At 47.4% G+C, this 19,122-nt stretch overlaps 4 protein-coding genes across 4 annotated transcripts; 2 read left to right on the top strand and 2 right to left on the bottom strand.

Moving 5' to 3' along the window:
* Position 1: 1 nt before the first annotated feature.
* On the top strand, positions 2-14,354 carry LOC135828478 (uncharacterized). Its single transcript, XM_065340925.1, has 4 exons — positions 2-1,212; positions 2,407-2,599; positions 12,260-12,300; positions 13,356-14,354. The coding sequence occupies exons 1-4, from the start codon at positions 165-167 to the stop codon at positions 13,679-13,681; spliced, it is 1,608 nt and encodes a 535-aa protein (XP_065196997.1). The 5' UTR covers positions 2-164; the 3' UTR covers positions 13,682-14,354.
* Positions 5,915-8,249, top strand: LOC135828357 (uncharacterized). The gene is made up of 2 exons (XM_065340809.1): positions 5,915-6,134; positions 6,226-8,249. Exons 1-2 carry the CDS (start codon positions 6,028-6,030, stop codon positions 7,901-7,903), a joined length of 1,785 nt encoding a protein of 594 aa, XP_065196881.1. The 5' UTR covers positions 5,915-6,027; the 3' UTR covers positions 7,904-8,249.
* On the bottom strand, positions 8,340-10,668 carry LOC135828356 (uncharacterized). The gene is made up of 2 exons (XM_065340808.1): positions 8,973-10,668; positions 8,340-8,828 (listed from the first exon to the last, which is right to left on the bottom strand). Exons 1-2 carry the CDS (start codon positions 10,559-10,561, stop codon positions 8,585-8,587), a joined length of 1,833 nt encoding a protein of 610 aa, XP_065196880.1. The 5' UTR covers positions 10,562-10,668; the 3' UTR covers positions 8,340-8,584.
* Positions 14,355-16,150: 1,796 nt separating the features above from the next.
* Positions 16,151-18,587, bottom strand: LOC135827867 (sarcoplasmic reticulum histidine-rich calcium-binding protein-like). Its single transcript, XM_065340302.1, has one exon. The coding sequence runs from the start codon at positions 18,515-18,517 to the stop codon at positions 16,151-16,153; it is 2,367 nt and encodes a 788-aa protein (XP_065196374.1). The 5' UTR covers positions 18,518-18,587.
* Between the last annotated feature and the right edge of the window lie 535 nt (positions 18,588-19,122).

Raw genomic sequence — 19,122 nt, 5'->3', positions numbered from 1 at the left:
ATTTCAAAGCCTGGTGGGGGTGTGCGAAGCCTCTACCTGGTAAACTGCTCATGTTCTTGCTGTGCCTTTGATCGACTCTCAGCATTTCAGGAACGCTAGTTCATGCAGTGATTGTGATCTAGTGTGCTGCTGTCACAAAGCAGTCCGTCGTCTAGAGCAAAGCGATGGACCAAGTGCGCGGTGAAGAGAAAGTCTTCAGTTCACTCGACCGTCGAACAGCGATTTCTGACCGCACACAAAGCAAGCATGTCGCTCACTCGTCCATTTTCCAAGTCTTCTCCGCATGTCGCGGATGCAACATGATCGCACCGGGCACATGCTTTCTGCTGGAGGAGTTGAACCGGGTGCGTAACGCAGACACTGCTTATTATTTCACAACGGCAGCGCACGTGATCTATTGTGCAACTCATGCCGAGTACAGCTATATCAAGATCGCGTGGAACTGGAAGCCCGAGGATGAATCGCCCGTGGAAGCCTACCCGTCGGGTAAGAAGACGTTCATTTGGCGTGACAGCGAGGCTGGGTGGCTAGCCGTTTCTCCAGGTTATAGCGAACACTGCAGTGAGAAACATCAAGTCTACGATCGCTACCCGTACGACTTTGGAGTGATCGCTCTGCGAAAGGAATTTATCAATGATGACGTCTGTGCACAGCTCGACAAACTAATCCAAAACGGCGCTATGTTTCGAAAGCCCAACACACGCCATGAATTTATTGACAAGGCATATCTGTGTGGATACGCAGGGGAAGTAAAGGGCAAGAATGTGCGAGGTAACCTTTACTGGGTGGGTGAAAGCGAGAGCAAGAAAGGAGAAGATCTCCAAGACCAGCCGTTGGAGCGTTCTGTCCGAAGTGGCAAGGAAAGATCCACCTCCTCTCTTTTCTCGATGCCTCAGCGTCACCATAGCAACACGGCACCTGATGGCGTCAAGAAGTGGGATAGCAATGCTGCATTGGCGGTGAAGAACCTGTATCGACACTACATCGACGCAAGCGGTGGCCAGAGCGGTTCGCCAATCTATACAATCACAGATGATGACGAGTTCGTGGCCGTTGCTATTCACGTGGGCTTCTGGCAGTTTAGTGGTGTTCGTGAGTCACTGTGGTGCAATGTGGCAGTGCGCATTTCGGAAACGTTCCGTGAGATGCGCTCATGGATACAGGAGAACTCTCAGAAGGCTGCAAGCGAGTTGGGCCAGTTGAGCGTTGAATGTAAGGAAGCCATGGAGAATGCACTGGGTGCGTTCGATTACTGCCATGAATCGATTCATGTCTGGAATCCCGTAGTTCGATTTCATGTCATGAGCCCTGGAATTGGTTCGGAATTCATTCACCCTTTTCACATGGGTGATGTGAATAGCCAGGGCGATTCATGAATGGATTCAACATCGATTCGCGGACATAATCGAGTGCACTCACTATGTTTATTACCAGTTCTCCGATTCTATCCCCGTGCGAACACCATACATGTCCCTGCAATCATCCCGAGTTTCCCGGATTTCGATGGTGGGAATAGGCACGAAAAGTGTATTTTGTCGCATGCCTCACAGCTTACGTGAATACATTTCATACCTAGGTACTCGTATGTCATTGTCCCGGCCTCATCCCGAGGCTCAGGTTTGGATAGGTTGGTAGGTATGGAACACCTTTGTAGTACAATTATTGTGACTGTCCAAGTAGAGGGCAACAAAATGCAAAACAAATTGAGCGCAACAAACATGCAATACTATGCGATAAAGACATAGAATTTTCAGATTGTCCAAAAGAGTGCTCAGTGCCTGAGGCAAAAACTACACTGTAAAAAAAGAAAAAAAATCGACGGGTTCGCTTACCGGGCAGGTCAAGAACAAGGAGTTGTACAACTCCCTGGTCACGAACCACCTTTCCGCTTCCGTGGGACGCCACCACCCCACGATCAGGCGTCAGATGCGGCTCCTAAACGGTGAGGGAGGATAGATCAGATCCACCACGAGCTACACTGTACTTGTTTCAATACATTCATGTTGTTATGAAAGCATGAACGCCGAATCAGCAGCCAAATTCTGGGTGGTGTTGCCTGGAGCGTGTATAGTGGGAAGGCCATGTTTTCACCAGCGTACTTCACAAGGGTGTCCCAGCTCTAGCTAGTCTTCCTTCTTCTAGCCTACATTGTAGTGTAATATATTATTTTGATAGAGATCTAGAAAATCCTTTAGCGGCTGTCATAAAAATCCTCCGCATCCGCTCGCAGACCACTGGGTTGACACGTGTAAAGCAACTACTGAAGTAATACTTGGTGACTCCAGTAATCATATTGATAAATGCTGAATGGTTCACAGTCATTGCCGGGTTGAATTTTTTGCTTCCTGATACTTATTTTGCATTAAGTCAAACCATTGTCACTCTATATCCGTCACTTGCCTACAGCGTTCAGGGAGAAATCATCAGCGTCGTATCTCTTTGGAACAGGGATTGAGAGCGTCGTCCTGCCGCCAGCGCCTCCAACGCTTACAAGTAGCACGCTAGCAAGTCATGGAGCTCATGCTGTGGCCTCTGATGCAGACAGTGGAGCAGGCAGCGCATATCCTATGCCTGTGCAGCCTGTTCAAACAGGATATGGGTTGGTCAGCTTAATCATAACCTAAATTAAAGTGAAGTTATACTGCTGTTTTTTCCATGTCCACTTCATTCATGATGATGGTCATGAAGACCGAAACGTTGAAACGATAACTCGAATGGATTTGTGGGAAATGCAGTGCTCTCTTGAGTGTAGGCAGGTTGCTTGCAAACAATAATAAAGTAAAGTTCTTTATAATCTTATTATAACGTTAGAAGGTGTTTATCGAAAGTTGAAGAGGCCGGAATTAACCGTTGCCAATGTTAGCGGTGAAGCAAGGTACTAGTAGGGCAGCATGTTACGCAGTGCAAATTTAATTAATTTTTAGAACCTTAATTTGGCCAAAGTTGGATGTTCTGAGCTGGACCTTTGGTTTTCTTCTTGCAAGAGAATTGCACAGCGCGAACTGCAGTATTCGAACAAATACAAATTTGCACTTCTGCAGCCACAGGTGTGTTGTTTGTGTCAGCTGTTCCCACTACTAGTACTAACAAGAGTACATGTGTAATGGGTAGCCGAGTGGTAGGCGCGGTGAAATCAACAAGAATTACTTTTATTCTACTTTCAGGTACACACCTGAGATATAATCGTTCGTGAAAGAAGAAGCGGCAAAATAACTGACTTTCTCTCCGGTGCTCACATAGAGGTTGAATCCTTCTTCTTCGAGTTAGCTTTCATTGCTATCTAATCTAATCTAATATTCATCAAAACAGAAATGCGCAGCCGCTTTTATGCAGCAGCTGCCGTACGCTTACATACGGAGATACACTAAATATACATCAGGCAAAGCTCCGTATTAGTTCCGTACTGCTTCCGTATTGGTCGGGCAGGGATACTACACCCTCCCTTCCTACAGATAATCACGCCCTCGTGATTTTCAAAAAATTAGTGAGGAGTTACGAACACAGCGTCAACCGGAAGATGGCAATTTATATCGGAAATGATAACGTTTAGAGTAGACAGAAGAAATGAACTAATAACAAATCATAAAGTAGAAGCACACCAGGTTCACACGGTCTCACGGGGTCAAAAGGGGAAAGAACTGTCCTCAAAATAGGACCTGAAGCCACAGCACTCTTGCTGCACAACGCTGGCACAACCCGCCAGGAACATCGCAGTTCAAAAACCGAACTGAATACACTATAACTATAAGGGGCGTTGTCACACACATTGTCCCACGTTAGCTGGGTAAGCCGTGGCTCACCATGATCAGACGCCTACCAAACTAAACTGGATTCACACACTCGCATAAAGGAAGACTGAAAAGAACAGGGAGACTGAAGGAAGAGAGGAAAGAAAATGCCATACCTAGAATCAGCGTTAGTAACCACGGCGGAGGCTGAAGCTACGGCCGAGGGCAAGCCAGGTTTTATCTTCATCTTGGTTGAGCTGGTCACTCAGAGCGGCTAGCTCGGCGTCAGACAAATGACCTCCCTCCTCGTCTTGAATCGTGGTCTTCACATTGTCGATAGCATCGCTTTGCACGACGTAAAGAGTGATGGTCTAGCCAGGAAGGAAGAGTGTTGACGAAAATCTGCATCCCACCACGGAGGCGAAGTACCAAGTGAAGAGTGGGCTCCTGCTTCCGACTGCGTGCCGGCGAAAATCAAACGCTGCTGGTCTTGGGGAATACCCTCCTTGTCTTGGGCAGCAGCCTGCCTGTTGTCGTCCTCATCAGCTTCGCCATCACCACCAGTAGTTAACATGTAGGTGGCGGGTCGCTTGGAATCGCCATCGGAGTCTCCAGTGTGTGCCGTGCGGAAAGAATGGTGATCCACGTTAGCACCCTGACTGTGCTGCAGGCTAATAAGCATGGCCAGGCCCAGGAAAGCAAGAACCATGATTCTCATCTTGATTCGTCGCACGGAGCTGCAGCGGGTTGAGCCATGGGGGTCTGGGGTCGAATCACGTTGTTTTATTTAAAACTACACCGCTGCCACCAATGTAATGGGTAGCCGAGTGGTAGGCGCGGTGAAATCAACAAGAATTACTTTTATTCTACTTTCAGGTACACACCTGAGATATAATCGTTCGTGAAAGAAGAAGCGGCAAAATAACTGACTTTCTCTCCGGTGCTCACCTAGAGGTTGAATCCTTCTTCTTCGAGTTAGCTTTCATTGCTATCTAATCTAATCTAATATTCATCAAAACAGAAATGCGCAGCCGCTTTTATGCAGCAGCTGCCGTACGCTTACATACGGAGATACACTAAATATACATCAGGCAAAGCTCCGTATTAGTTCCGTACTGCTTCCGTATTGGTCGGGCAGGGATACTACACATGTATATCATCTCATGTGCTCTTGATAATAATAATTTCGCAATCTGTACCTTCGCATTCAAAGACGCAAATCCAAACAAACAAGTAGACACTTCCTTCTATCAAACGTTTTCTTTCCCTTTTCTTCCCTGTACTATCCTGAAGATAAGAGAAAGAAAACGTTTGATAGAAGTTTCTACGTGATTGCGTGGATTTGCGTCTTTGCATGCGAAGGTACAGATTGCGAAACCCTGTTTCACCGCCTCCAAACTACGACTTGGATAATAATAATAATAATAATAATAACAATAACAAGGGAGGAAACCTGGCTATTGTGCAACAGGAGGCTATCCAAAGTTCGGTGAAAATTCCAAGCACTGTCCTTAACATGTGTCCCTTTGGAGCCCCAAATAATCCTGATAATTGTATGTATGTATGTATGTATGTATGTATGTATGTATAACTCATAATCACAAGGTGATCGTAGAGGCATTAATCAGCGAGAGAATTGTGAATGATGTCTCTGAATCCAACTCTATCGTGTGCTGCATTAGAGTGAGCATGCAAGGGAAGATCCGTCCAACTTTTAATGTTAGAAATCCATGATGTCGCGGGCCTTCCTCTCGGTCGAGATCCAGGAGTTGATCCTTCCAGGAAGGGCTTGGAGAAAACGTCACGTCCCGTAACATGGCCAAACCACATCAACTTAAATTTCTTGACTTCGCTCGCTAGCCGCATGCTTGCTCCGATGATGTCATTGATTTCTTCCAGGATAGATTGGTTGGTACGCCGGTCGTGGTATGTTACTCCTAAGAGTCGGCGGAAGCATTTCATCTCGAAGGATGAAATTCTTCTCATTGATGAGGCAGATAATGTCCAAGATTGGCATCCGTATAAAACAGTCGCTAGCACAATAGACCTAACAAAACGAAATTTAGTAGGCAAAGAAAGTGATGGCGATTTCCAAATGAATTGAAGCTCAATGATCTGTTGCTTCCCTAGTGCTAAGCGGTTTCGTATCTTCTCATAATGGCACCTATGCATAAAACATGGCGGCCAGGTCGCCATCGCGACTTCGCACCTTTGTGCGGGGCAACTTGCTCGACGCGAGGCTCTCCTTTGTTTTCAGTCGTTGCAGTGGAAGACAGTTTCGATATTAGTTGACAGGAAGATGGCAGTCAGTCAGGATTTTTCCCAGCTCACCTTGAACCTTCTGAAGGTGAAGTGTGGAGAGTATGGTCTCAAGAAGTCGGGAAAGAAAGCCGATCTAGTTGCGAGGTGAGTTGTTTTCTTCCCACAACAAAATCTTATTTTTTTGAAATTATTTGTGAATCTGAGTTTGTTATTTATCTGCTCGTGTCGTTTACAGACTTGCTCAGCATTTCTCTGAAGGCGACGGTGATGGCAAGGAAGGGCCACCTCCGCCAGCTGCAGCGCTTGCTGTTATTCCCCACGACCCTCTGGATTTTCCTGTTACTGGGTGGCAGCCGATTAAATCTGCGAGTGGAAGGCTACTCTCCCTGTCGTTCTCCATGCAAACTATGGTTTCTTATTTCGTGGACACTATGACCAGCGATGGACCTGCCAAGAATTTCAAAGCGCTTGCTGCCACTGATAGCAAGTCAATTCGTCTGTATCGAGCAGGTTATGTCCAGAAAATCGAACTGATGAAGGCCAACAGCCGTGTGTACTACCGTGCCCGCTGTCAGCCTGAAATGAAGACCAAAGCTGACTACAAACTTCGGCTCGTTGCTCAGTGTGACTCAGGATCTGCCACCAGTGTTGTTGGTGCTCAGTGCACTTGTCCTGCTGGCAAGGGTGTTACTGCCAGTTGCAAGCATATAGCTGCACTGATGTATGGCTTGTCCGAGTTCACTCTGCTTGGGTTTAGTGACGCTCCGACGTGCACGGACATGCTGCAAAAGTGGAACCAGCCTCCTGCAGGTGCAGGTAAAAAGAGTGAGCCCATGCTGGTTCAAGACATGGAGTGGCGTAGAGGTGGCAGTACCACTGACAAATCTGCGCCAAAGAAACGTAAGCATTCTGCTGCAGAAGTACTTGACCCTCGTGCTGTTGCAAAGCGGATGGACTTTGCCCGGCGTGTGGAGGAATACGCCAACTCAACCATTCACTCCAACTCCATCCACCTAGCATTGCCTCTTGTTGCTGGTAGCTCAGGATTTGCTGCTAAGCAGAAGGAGGACAGGTTGCACAGAGCCCAAGCGCAGAAAAAGGAGAGACTGGCTAGGGCAGGGGAACAGAAGGAAAAGTGGCAGGTTGAGCACAGCAGATCAGGTGATGTGACACCTGTGCCATCTGACTGCGAGTGGCTAACTGAGGACAAGCAGATGCTGTGGTACGAGTCCAATGTCATTCTTACTTGTGAAGAAGCCAATGCCCTGCAAGAAGCCACTGCATCCCAAACAACAAGTGAACTCTGGAGGAATGAACGAAAGAAGCGTATTACAGCTTCCATTGCCCATACTGTAGCTCATCGACGACCTCAGACTGACCCGTCATCCCTCATAAAAACTATCATTGATCGGCCGGCGTTCACCACTCCTGCAACCAGATGGGGGATTGATCATGAAGAAGAGGCACGATGTGCCTACGTAGCCCACCAAGCCAAGTCTGGCAAGCTGATAGATGTTGTTGCATGTGGCTTATTTGTGCATGCTGATGAATGCTGGTTTGGTGCCAGTCCCGATGGCATTGTTAGGGATGGTGATACATCACTTTTGCTCGAGATTAAATGCCCGTTTGTTGCTAGAGACCAAAGTCTAGCAGAGGTAGCTGGGTCTACTGCATCATTTTGTTTGTCCAACAAGGATGGTGTGCTTTCTCTCAAAACAACACATGCCTACTATACACAAGTGCAAATGCAGCTCTTTGCTGCAGGCCTTCAATTTTGTGACTTTGTAGTGTGGTCTCCCTGCAATGATCTTTTTGTTGAGCGCATTTCATTTTGTGAAGTGCATGTCAAGAAAACTCTCGCAGCTTGCCGAACATTTTATTTTGATCATGTTCTCCCGAAACTGGCTCTGTGATCAAGTTTCTTGGTAATAGATATATTCCTCGTCATCTGAGATGACCATTGCTCACTTTGCTCCAGTTCCTGTAGTCTTGACTGTTTACATTCTTACCTGATTTGTGGCAATCTTTTCTTCTGTAAGTGTGTCTGAACTGTTCTATACGCTGCACTCTATGTTCTTTATTATAGCTTTTTCTGTTCTGTAGCTCCTTCTTGATATAAACGCCGTGATTAGATGGTGGATAGTTCCATCAGCTACCGGCTTCCTGCATTTGTACATGATTAGGTAGTGTTGTATACATGTACCCAAGACGGTGGAACTCTGCTGTAAACAGTGCGTTATAGTAAATTATACTGCCATTACTGGTAACCACTACAAAAAACGGCACGTACAACTGGTTTACAATAGCTCGCCATTCCGTGTTACAACGGAGTTCAAAAAGGCATGAACGTTACATGAGTATTCGTATTTACTTCAAAGTAAGCGGCACTTGCAGCAGTCACAGGCCACATTTCCTACCTGGTGAACAGCACAAACAGACAAATAGGAGCATCACTACTTCTACTTCGAAGTACGAAGTCCTGAGTGAAATAAGCATCATTGTGTAGGGGCACCATTACTCACAACATAACACAAAGAAAAGAGGGGAAGAAAATACCGAGGCCACGTAGGAATATCGGCATGCGCAAAAAGCTTTCAACAGAGCGGCCTGGTCATAAAGCAAGAATTACATAGACGCCCATCTTCATCATCATTCTGACACATATGGTGGTAGCGTGAGTTACAAGACCTACAAACTCTAAGAAGTGGGCCATCTGAGCGCTTGCAAAACAAACATACGGGAGTGGTCACATAGGCAGCAGCGGCTACAGAAGAAGATGGCACGCTGATAGCAGCAGCAGTAGCAGCTACAGGAGATGGCACGTTCGTAGCAGCAGAAGTAGCAGCTACAGCAGATGACAACTTGGTAGCAGCGGAAGCAGCAGCAGAAGCAGTAATGGCAGGTGAAAGAAATGTGCCAGCTGAAACAGCCGCTGCAGAAATGTTTGCATCTGGTGATATCTGGGCAACTTCTGCAGCAGAGGAAAAGTGTGCAGACTGTGTCGATGGCTTACTAACAGGCGGAGGTACCAGGGGCTCCATGTAGTTAGTGAGGAATGCACACACAAATATGATCTGCTCAGCCAAAGGGCACAACACGGAAGATAAGAAGTGAGTTATCCTGAAGTTCTTGATCCTTTCCATTGCTCTCTCCACATGAATACGCACGCTAGCAATACGCCGAGTTTCGATCACCTCTTCTTCATCAAGCTGATCTCGAGAACCAAGAAACGGGGGTATGTTGAGATCGACACCCTCCGGTAGCAGATCGGCAATGTCGAAACCACGGTCGGCCATGATGGCATCACCCTTCTCCATCAACTTCATTAGCCCACTTCGCTTTGTCAGTTTCTTATCAGAAATGCGCCCGCCATAAAGAGGAGACAGAAACGATATTGCACCGGTAGGTGTCACACCAACTAACAGTTTGAAAGTGTTCCTGTTTTTGTAATTCGACCAGGTGGCTGCTTGTACAGTTGGGTTGGCTGGCTTCTCAATGGGAAACTCTGTTGCGTCAATAATTACCCGGGTGCGTGGGTACTTGTCTTTGAAGACGTCGGGCATGTAGCGATCAATCAGAGCCCCGCTCGGCCAAATGTCCACTTCTTTCATAGAGAAGTACATGCAACGAATGTACGTTGAAAATATTCGGGACACCGTGGATTGATCTATTCCGAATCGCAGTGCTAAATCTGACTCAGGGAAAGTATGCCGAAGTTTGACAAGGGTCAATAGCAACTCGTCTTCATACACCAATGCTCTTCGTCTGCCACGGCTGTCCTGGCCAAGGAAATCAGCTGGCACTTTAGTAGCAAAGCACATGTCTTGACATCCACACCGCAACTGATCCAGCAACAAGTCAAACGCCAGAGAACTCAGGCCCGTGTAAAACAGTACAATCTTGTTGTCATGTCGGATGTTCGAGTAATGGAGTTGGCATTTCCGCAAAGCTTCTTCCGATTCATCCAAATTGTACAAGGCCTGCTCCAACTGGGACCGCAACTTAGCCACTTGTGCTTCCAAAGTCTTTATTTTGTTCTCTTGGAGAACGGGAACTTCACCATAATCATGGTCAGCTAAAAGTGTTGCAGCCTCAGGCACCGATTCATCTGTGACTGGTAAATCAACATCGTCATCAATATCAATCGCTTCAACGGGTCGACTGACTTCGCCTGTCGAAACACGGCTCTTCCTCTTCACTACGACGGCTTTGTCCAAGAAACGGGAAGGTGGCTCGTCCTCCGTCACAGGTCGACCACCAGGAAAGTGCACCCCACAGACATACGAGTTTCCAGAAAGAGGAGTGTTGACTCTTGGTATTTTGGCAAGCCACTCGGCCCTGATATGCCGGCGTCGATCCGAATCTTTAGGCAAACGATGAAAAGATACAGCTTTACAGACCTCTGCTGTTCCTCCGCAGCCAACACGAGCCAGGTCTGATCCACATAGACGACGCTTCACAAACACTTTTCGTCCTTGCGAGTTCGCATCATCAGTTTCAAACAAACCAAACTTGCAGCTGCTTTTACGATTTGAGCAGCCAGGGACGATACAATGAGCGTTGCTTGGCATGATTGTGTCAGCTGCTTACTGATCTCTAACTAACTTGCTACTTATACACAACAGCAAACTGTGACAACCCTTGCCTTCCAAGAAGGAAATAAATGTCTTGCTTTGAGTTTGATTCTTCACCAACACAATGGAAAAAAAATTGTACATTGTACTTCAGCCTCAGCAAACGCGAAGCAGGTACGTACGTAGGGCTCTACGATCATCAGAGTTTCCACGCGTGCATGCATGAGACTGCATGCTGCGCTGCGTGGTGCAAGTACAGTGTCGAGGTCGTGAAGTTGCCCCGCACAAAAAACCGCGGGAAAATTATGCATAGGTGCCATTGTATGCAACTGCAATTGCGACATATTCTTCACCTTATTTTGGCCATAACTTTGGTGTTCGTTTTTGGATTTCCATAATATTGGGCTTACTGGAAAGCACTCCGCCAGCAGGGTAACTAGAGCTCAAATTCAACACCACGGCAGTCACATATCCAACGCCACGGCGCCTCGAACAGTCCACAGAGCTGGATAAAGGAGCAAATTCCCTCGACGCCAGCCATTTCACTCTCATTTATCGCGGTACACTCAATTGTTTTGCGGTGAGTTTTGTTTTAAGCTGGCCAAGTGCAGGAAGCCTGCCTGAGTGAATCAGCATCTCATCCAAAGGGGAAATCCCTCACGCAAGTCTCAAGGCCAGTCACTGAGAAAATGTTCGACTTTGCTGAAATTATCAGCGCGATAACTCTGCAACGCGACATTGTAGCTCTGAGGCGATTGTTGCATTAGAAAGCTGAGCTCTTCGGCTTCTTCTTAGATATGTTGTGGAATTACGTCAAGTTTCGAGTGAGTTTCGAACGTTTTAGTCCCCCGACGGTATACCGTCGATATTTGACTTTGCAGGCTACAAAGTGTTAACATGTGGATGCACATCTGCTTCGTTTCCTCGTTCAATAGCCAAGAGACTTGAATAACGACTGATAAAGATATTTCCTTTGTTACTCCCTTCATTGGTTGATGTAAACTTTGATTTAGCACTCTGACGCTGGCAAGTTTAGCACTCTAACGCTTGCCAGTTGCACTTGGCTACAATTTGCATAGGCCATACTTGAGTCCTGGTGTCAGCTTTTGTCCCTTTTGTCCCTTGTGCTATTTCAGAGCGGACTCTAGGTGCGTCAGTAATAGCCTGGTACCAATTCCGAATTCCAATGTCTTAATAATCCCCATAACAACATCATTCGGCTCACCAAGTTTCAAGTTTTGACCACCGATCTGGACGTCCTTATTATTTTATCACTTGTAGAATACCTGTCGCTGCAAAAGTTATTGTTTTGCTATTGGAGTTCGGATTGAGGTTCTTTCCGTTCTTCCTCTTCCTTCCCCTATTTCTTGTCCCTTTGGTTTTTAGCTTTATATTTGTTCACTTTCTTTTTGCAGTCCCACCCATGGAAATATCTTCCCGCTGGGTCTGGCTTATCGCCTTCGAAAGATGTGAAGAAAGGGGACATAATAATCATCATCATTTTTGAAAGGATAGGGAGAACTTCAAATTCCGGCAAAGGATCACTCTGTGAAGTGAACTACCTGAAAAGAAAACAAATCGCCAGAAATTTTAGATTGTTGTTTTGGGTCTTCTATTTTATGCATAGGGAAGTGTGTGTGAGGTCGCAGATATTTTATTGAGAGCCGTCTATTTTTCACTTTTGGTCCTGTGCAGGTCAAGTGGAGCTGCTACCGCATTACCGTTGGACATTGGAGGTTAGTTTATCTTACTGTTATCTTCGTAAGTTTCAGTTATTGTTGTTTGTAACATTCTCTGGTCTTGCGGCGTTCACTCTCATTGGAAGAAATCAATGGTCCGAGACCACAATACTAGTGCAGGTAGAATATTGAAATGATAGTACGGATAGACTTTTATGCATTTTCGCGAACACGTCGACAGGGCAAAAAATTTTGTGCAAGTTGATCTCAGATTTCGCTCAAATTTTGCAGGTAGGTTTGCTGTGGGATGTAGATCGACATTCCAAAGAAACACGCAAAATCGTTTGAAGGGAACCATGAAATTGGCATACCCTCAATATGGGCCGAATGTTGGCACGATTTATGGGTCTACAACGAGCCACGGTACAGCATACAAGAAGAAGCTACGAAAAAAACTCCATCAAGACAACATTACCTCACGTCAGAGGAGTTCTTGAGGTAGCACCCCTTAGCCACGCCAGCATCCCAGAAGACGAGGGTCATCATCCCTTGACGCCACAAATGATCGTCTTGAAAATAGCCAAATTGCAAGCGCTGATAAAACAGCGAGCTACGTCCTCAATCAGCAAACACTATACACCGGCAGATAGTACAACACCTCTTCTAGCACTGAGTACATGTCCCCCATCATCCTTTTTGGGTTTTCTTGAAATAAATAATTTTGAATTTTTCCACTCGACCCTGCTGAAATACGCCCGAACTCATACCTGCGTAGGAAAGCTCGCCCCTCCGCGACGTCTAGTCAGCAATTTCTACTCCAACACCACTCCCAACGCTGCAAAACAAGGAGTAGTGTATTGTTGACTCTGACAAGGAAAAGCAGCCGCGATCACTTGTCGCTCCAAACGACAAGCTTCTCCTTGCACCACCAACATGTTTCGGTGCAACAGTTGATGCAAAAGTGACTGATTTTTGCGTGTAGTTTTTGCATAATACTGTAAGAGGAATGATGAACACGTGCCATCTGAGAACTCAAACGGCCTTGGCCTAATTGCCAATGTTGACTTCTTCTTCTTATCCTACTGGTAAATCTCTCTTTCCCGATCATGCAGAAGCAAGTGCTGGCGCATGGAGCAACCCGTTCGAGCATGCGCTATACGAGACAGAGTTACATGAGTGGCTGTGCAAACTTCCAGCAGGGGCGTTCCGCAAGGAGGCCATGAGAAAGCACATTCTGACAGCAGCGCAAGTCAGCACTTTGCTTCGCGTCGAAAAGAACGAGGGCCCACACGAGCACAACAACAGAGTACTGGAGTACATCATGTCCCAAGAACAAGATGGGTATCGCAAGCTCTGCCTAATGATCAAGGATATGGGTAAGTACTCTCAGCGTCTTGCACAGATGAACACCCTCTTGCCACCTGAGCAAAGGGCATGACAAGATTTCTCGCCGTGTCCATTGTTGCTCTGAATCCAAAAAACATCAATCAAAATTTTGTTGCACCGCCATGGATATAACTTACATTGCATGTCCACAGAAAGTGGAGCACGCTACTTGATTACATGAGCACATTATTCTTTGTGTGTTGTCTTAACCGAATATCCACATACAGTGTAATAGGATTATTAATTTATGTGCCAGCACTTTGCTACATAATGCACTTCACGTCTTGCCTCTGCTCTGGCTAGACGTGTAATGCCAACGCCGCTGCTGTGCAGCATCTGATGGTTCTGTGTTATTCGGTATTCACTATTCAGTATTCAGGCCTTTATGACCGAAACAGCTTGCAGTCTACAGCATTGGGTAATAAAAATAAATAAAAATATGCCTATAGCCAGATGATGAACAGTTGTCTGAGGTGTACCTTAGCTTTGCTGTATGTGCTTGTGCATGAAACACAGTGTTAGAACTGTAATTGATCGCTTGTTACTGTTGTCTTCTGCCTTTGTGCTATTGCTCTATACTTGTGGTGCTTAGCATTCCAGGAATCTGGGAACTGCCTTTATTTTTCCTGATGCACTATGGAATATGCAATCTTCTATAGTCGTCCATAATTATTACTATTGTTCTGGCTTCAAGGCTTTTCAGTTAAACGTCACATACATTCTAGGTTATAGTTTGTTGTCAGTTGGTACTCTGCAGGAACATTTCTCCCTGCATAATCTTGTTATTTTTACTGCGGAGAAGCAATGCATGTTTGTGTGAATCTTTATTCTCACCCCCGCCCCTCCCCCATACGCTGCTATAGTGCACCTAGGAAAGGCCTGCTAAAACATGTTTGTCTGACACGAACACAAGTTTCTCGGCGTAAATGGACAGGTTAAGATGCGCGTTATTTCCGACGTGACGCGCAATTTTACGTCAAATTTGCGTAAAACTACAAATTTCGACGTGGGCTGCTTGTCACTCCCATTATTTTGACGCGCGAGCCAAATAACATGAGCTGAACTTTCGCGTCACGTCAGAAATAATTATCCACCAGCACTCGGCCGAAGGCCAGAGATGGGCGCCCACTGGGCTAGCATCCAGCAGCCAAAGTTGGGGCCATGCTTGAACTTACAAGCCGTACGAGACAGACAGCACTAATGTCACCGCTAGTATTTTTTGCACCGAATTTACCAATTTCACCCTTAATTCGCCGAAAATGTAATACAGCAACCCACCTGACCACAACGTCACCGCTAGTATCGCCGAAGTCGCTACTTCCAAGTGCGTAAAGAATGTTTTGCTTTTGTTGAATTCGTTGGTGGGGTATTTTAAACGACCAAAGCCATGAATCACACGAAACGCTCTGCCGCACAAGGCTGCCGTAAAATGCCCACTGATATCGCTAGACGCCATTCTTTGCAATAGCCCAGCAATGGAGAGGACATGCTGTTGTACTTTGGTGGGCGTAGTAGATAGCAAGACGAAGTTACGAAGTGAAATCAATTTTAGAATACAATTGCAAGATAAAATCTTGTAGGACGCATTACGCAGCTTCGTTAGTAAAAATTGGTTTGTGAGCAACACTGGCTCACACTCAATCACTGCTTTTTACAAACTCATTTCCGAAAACATTCAATTCGCCGTTTTGGTCATAAAATAACCGTCATCCTGATGCTGTGTGGCGGGGTGGGGGGGGGGGGGTACTACTACTACTACTACTACTACTAAAGAACGGGAATAAAAGAACAATCCCCCCACCACACGAACACACGCACGCACGCGCACACATGCACATAAACACACCAGTACACATGTTCAGCATGACACATTGTCGTACATTCAGTTGTGATAGCTTATTTTGTCGAGTGTTCGGTCTTGTGCAGAATGGTGTACTGAAATGGTATGGCACACGAGTGCTTCCTGTATAATACATAGAAAGTCGGACGAACATTACAGATGAATTAACAACAGCCTCGGAAACATCTGGTGTGCCATTATTCGTCTCGGACTTGGCAGAGAATTCCGAACGAGGATCAGATGGCAAGACATAACATACAAAGTACACAGCGTACGTATTTAGACAAGAAAAGACGAGCAAATCATGATGTGAGATGGATATCTGAACAAGCCATGCAACATTGCTGGAAATTCATACATGAGTACATGACATACTGCCACTTTTGTATTTTATGTCAAAGACCATCATCTAGCAATGGTTGGTGGATAGAACATATTCAATGCAATGATTCAGAAATAGTATCTAAGTATTGCTGTCATTCTGTGCCCTGCATTTTCCGCGTCCTGCACGTTGGCGTGCCACCCTTAGTCCTGCTCTCGCTGTTGGCCGTTAGAAACAGAATCAGTATCCCAGAATGAGTGTGATTGTGGCGGTTGTCCTGCGCCACATCAGAATCAGAATCAGTGTCCCAGGATAGCTGTGGTTGTGGCAGTTCTACATCACCCCGTTCTTCTTAGTCTCTACGCTCCGCTTTTGGAACTAAGGCTCCGGTTGGACGTCCCACTCACGCTGTTGAACTCATGGCCTTGAACCTCCCAATCCTGCTGTTGGACCTTCCGCTCCCACTCCTGGTGTTCAACGTGCATCTCCCACTCCTGCTGTTGGACGTGCAGCTCCCTTTCCCACTGTTGCATGTGCAGCTCCCACTCCTGCTGCTGGATGTGCAGCTCCCACTCCCGCTGTTCGACCTGCAGCTCCCATTTCCGCTGTTGGACATGGAGCTCCCACTCCCACTGTTGGACATGGCGCTCCCATTCTCGCTGTTGGACCTGCAGCTCCCCCTCTCGCTGTTGATACTGCAGCTCCCGCTCTCGCTGTTGGACATCACTCTCCAGAGGTTGGTCACAATCCCGCCTCCGCCTTAGGGCGTGCCGCTCCCATTTTTGGACCGCCCGCTTCCACTTTGATATATCCACCTCCTGCTGTTGGGAATTCCCCTTCCACTGTTCGTCCGCCATTTTCCACTGTTGGTCGTCTCGCTGTTGTACATCCCGCTTTTGCTGTTCGTCATGCTGCTTCATCTGTTGCAACAGCTCATACGGCAGCTCTTCCCGCTCCCAATGTTCGACCTCCCCCTGTGCGACGTCCTGCTCCTGGCGTGGGATGTTCAACTCCTGCTGTTGTGAGCACTGGTCTTCAAGATCACAGCGCGGCTCCGGGGGAAATCTCAGGAAAAGTTGGTACCAGTCATTCTTGTCTTGAGAATCAGTCTCCTGGGCGTCACTCTCTGGGGCACTGGCCGGGGCGTCACTCCATGTGGCGTCACTCTCTTGGGCGTAGCTTTCGTGGGCATCACTCCTTTGGACGTCACTCTCTTTGGAATCACTGTCTTCGGTGTCACTTATTTGATCGCGTTCCTCTCTCGGATCCAAGCATGGCCGTTTTGGGGTTTGGCGATGTTGAGTATTCCCCTCTTGGGCATCTTGAGAATCACTCTCCTGGGCGTCACTCTCTGGTGTACTGGCCGGCGCGTCACTCCCTGTGGCGTCACTCTCTTGGGCGTAGCTTTCATGGGCATCACTCCTTTGGACGTCACTCTCTTTGGAATCACTCTCTTCAGTGTCACTTATTTGATCGCGTTCCTCTCTCGGATCCAAGCGTGGCCGTTTTGGGGTTTGGCGATGTTGAGTATTCCCCTTTTGGGCATCTTGAGAATCACTCTCCTGGGCGTCACTCTCTGGTGCACTGGCCGGGGCGTCACTCTCTGTGGCGTCACTCTCTTGGGCGTCGCTCTCGTGGGCATCACTCCTTTGGCCGTCACTCTCTTTGGAGTCACTGTCTTCGGTGTCACTTATTTGATCGCGTTCCTCTCTCGGATCCAAGCATGGCCGTTTTGGGGTTTGGCGATGTTGAGTATTCCCCTCTTGGGCATCTTGAGAATCACTCTCCTGGGCGTCATTCTCTGGTGCACTGGCCGGCGCGTCACTCCCTGTGGCGTCACTCTCTTGGGCGTAGCTTTCATGGGCATCACTCCTTTGGACGTCACTCTCTTTGGAATCACTCTCTTCAGTGTCACTTATTTGATCGCGTTCCTCTCTCGGATCCAAGCATGGCCGTTTTGGGGTTTGGCGATGTTGAGTATTCCCCTCTTGGGCATCTTGAGAATCACTCTCCTGGGCGTCACTCTCTGGTGCACTGGCCGGGGCGTCACTCTCTGTGGCGTCACTCTCTTGGGCGTCGCTCTCGTGGGCATCACTCTTTTGGCCGTCACTCTCTTTGGAGTCACTGTCTTCGGTGTCACTTATTTGATCGCGTTCCTCTCTCGGATCCAAGCATGGCCGTTTCGGGGTTTGGCGATGTTGAGTATTCCCCTCTTGGGCATCTTGAAAATCACTCTCCTGGGCGTCACTCTCTGGGGCAGTGGTCGGCGCGTCACTCCCGGGGGCGTCACTCTCTTGGGCGTCGCTCTTGTGGGCATCACTTATTCGGACGTCACTCTCTTTGGAATCACTCTCTTCAGTGTCACTTATTTGATCGCGTTCCTCTCTCGGATCCAAGCATGGCCGTTTTGGGTTTTGGGGATGTCGAGTATTCCCCTCTTGGGCATCTTGAGTATTCCGCTCTTGGGCGTCCATTTCTTGAGTATCCCGATCCTGGGCGTCCAGTTCTTGAGTATCCCGCTCTTGGGCGTCCAGTTCTTTGACGTGATGAACTTTACAATGCTGGGAATCAGACCATGGACTGGTTTGGGCTTTTGAGACAAGCTCTTGGTCGCCCTGCTCTTGGCAGCTCGGCTCTTGGTCATCTCTCTCTTCAGCATCCCGCTTTTTGGCCTCCTGCTTTTTGGCATCCCGCTTTTTGGCATCCCGCTCCCGGCTGGACGGCATCTCTGTACAATGACTTTAGACGAAGAGTCTCCAAATGGGCAGCAATCATAAAAAACAATGCTGTTACAATGTGACCCGTTCAACTGATAAAGGGCCTAGATTCATCGTGGTGTGAGATTGATAGCACAAAGGGAAGTGCAGGTGGCAGTGTCATCGCGGGGCAAACAGATATTTTGTCAGGTACGGGGGGGGGGGGGGGCATAACATGGCCGTAATCGTGACGCATGTAGCTAGAGGTGTAGGACACAGGGTCTGTACACTGCTGATGTCATTTGTTTTGGCGCGCAGTGATGATGGATGACATATTAGCCGTGGTGATGGATGACACGTTAGCCGTGGTGATGGATTGCACGTTAGCAGTGTGGCGTGACTGCAAGCTGGTTTTGACATTTTTGACTGACGTCTCTAAACAAGAGGTCGCACCTGGTGACAAAACGTGACCATGTAACCAAGTGTTACTTTTCACTGAGCTTGACCTGTGACCCCATCACTAGAATTATGGTCATACTACTCCCCACGTACGACTTCCTATCCCACGATCGTCTGTTTGCTCGCTGTCGCGCAACCACTATTGAGTGTGAAAGTCGTTGAATACCTGTATAGTT

This window comes from Sycon ciliatum, chromosome 12, assembly GCF_964019385.1.
Source record: "Sycon ciliatum chromosome 12, ocSycCili1.1, whole genome shotgun sequence".
NCBI lineage: Eukaryota > Metazoa > Porifera > Calcarea > Leucosolenida > Sycettidae > Sycon > Sycon ciliatum.
The sequence above is the reverse complement of the archived record's forward strand: the minus strand, read 5'-3'. Positions and strand labels throughout refer to the sequence as shown.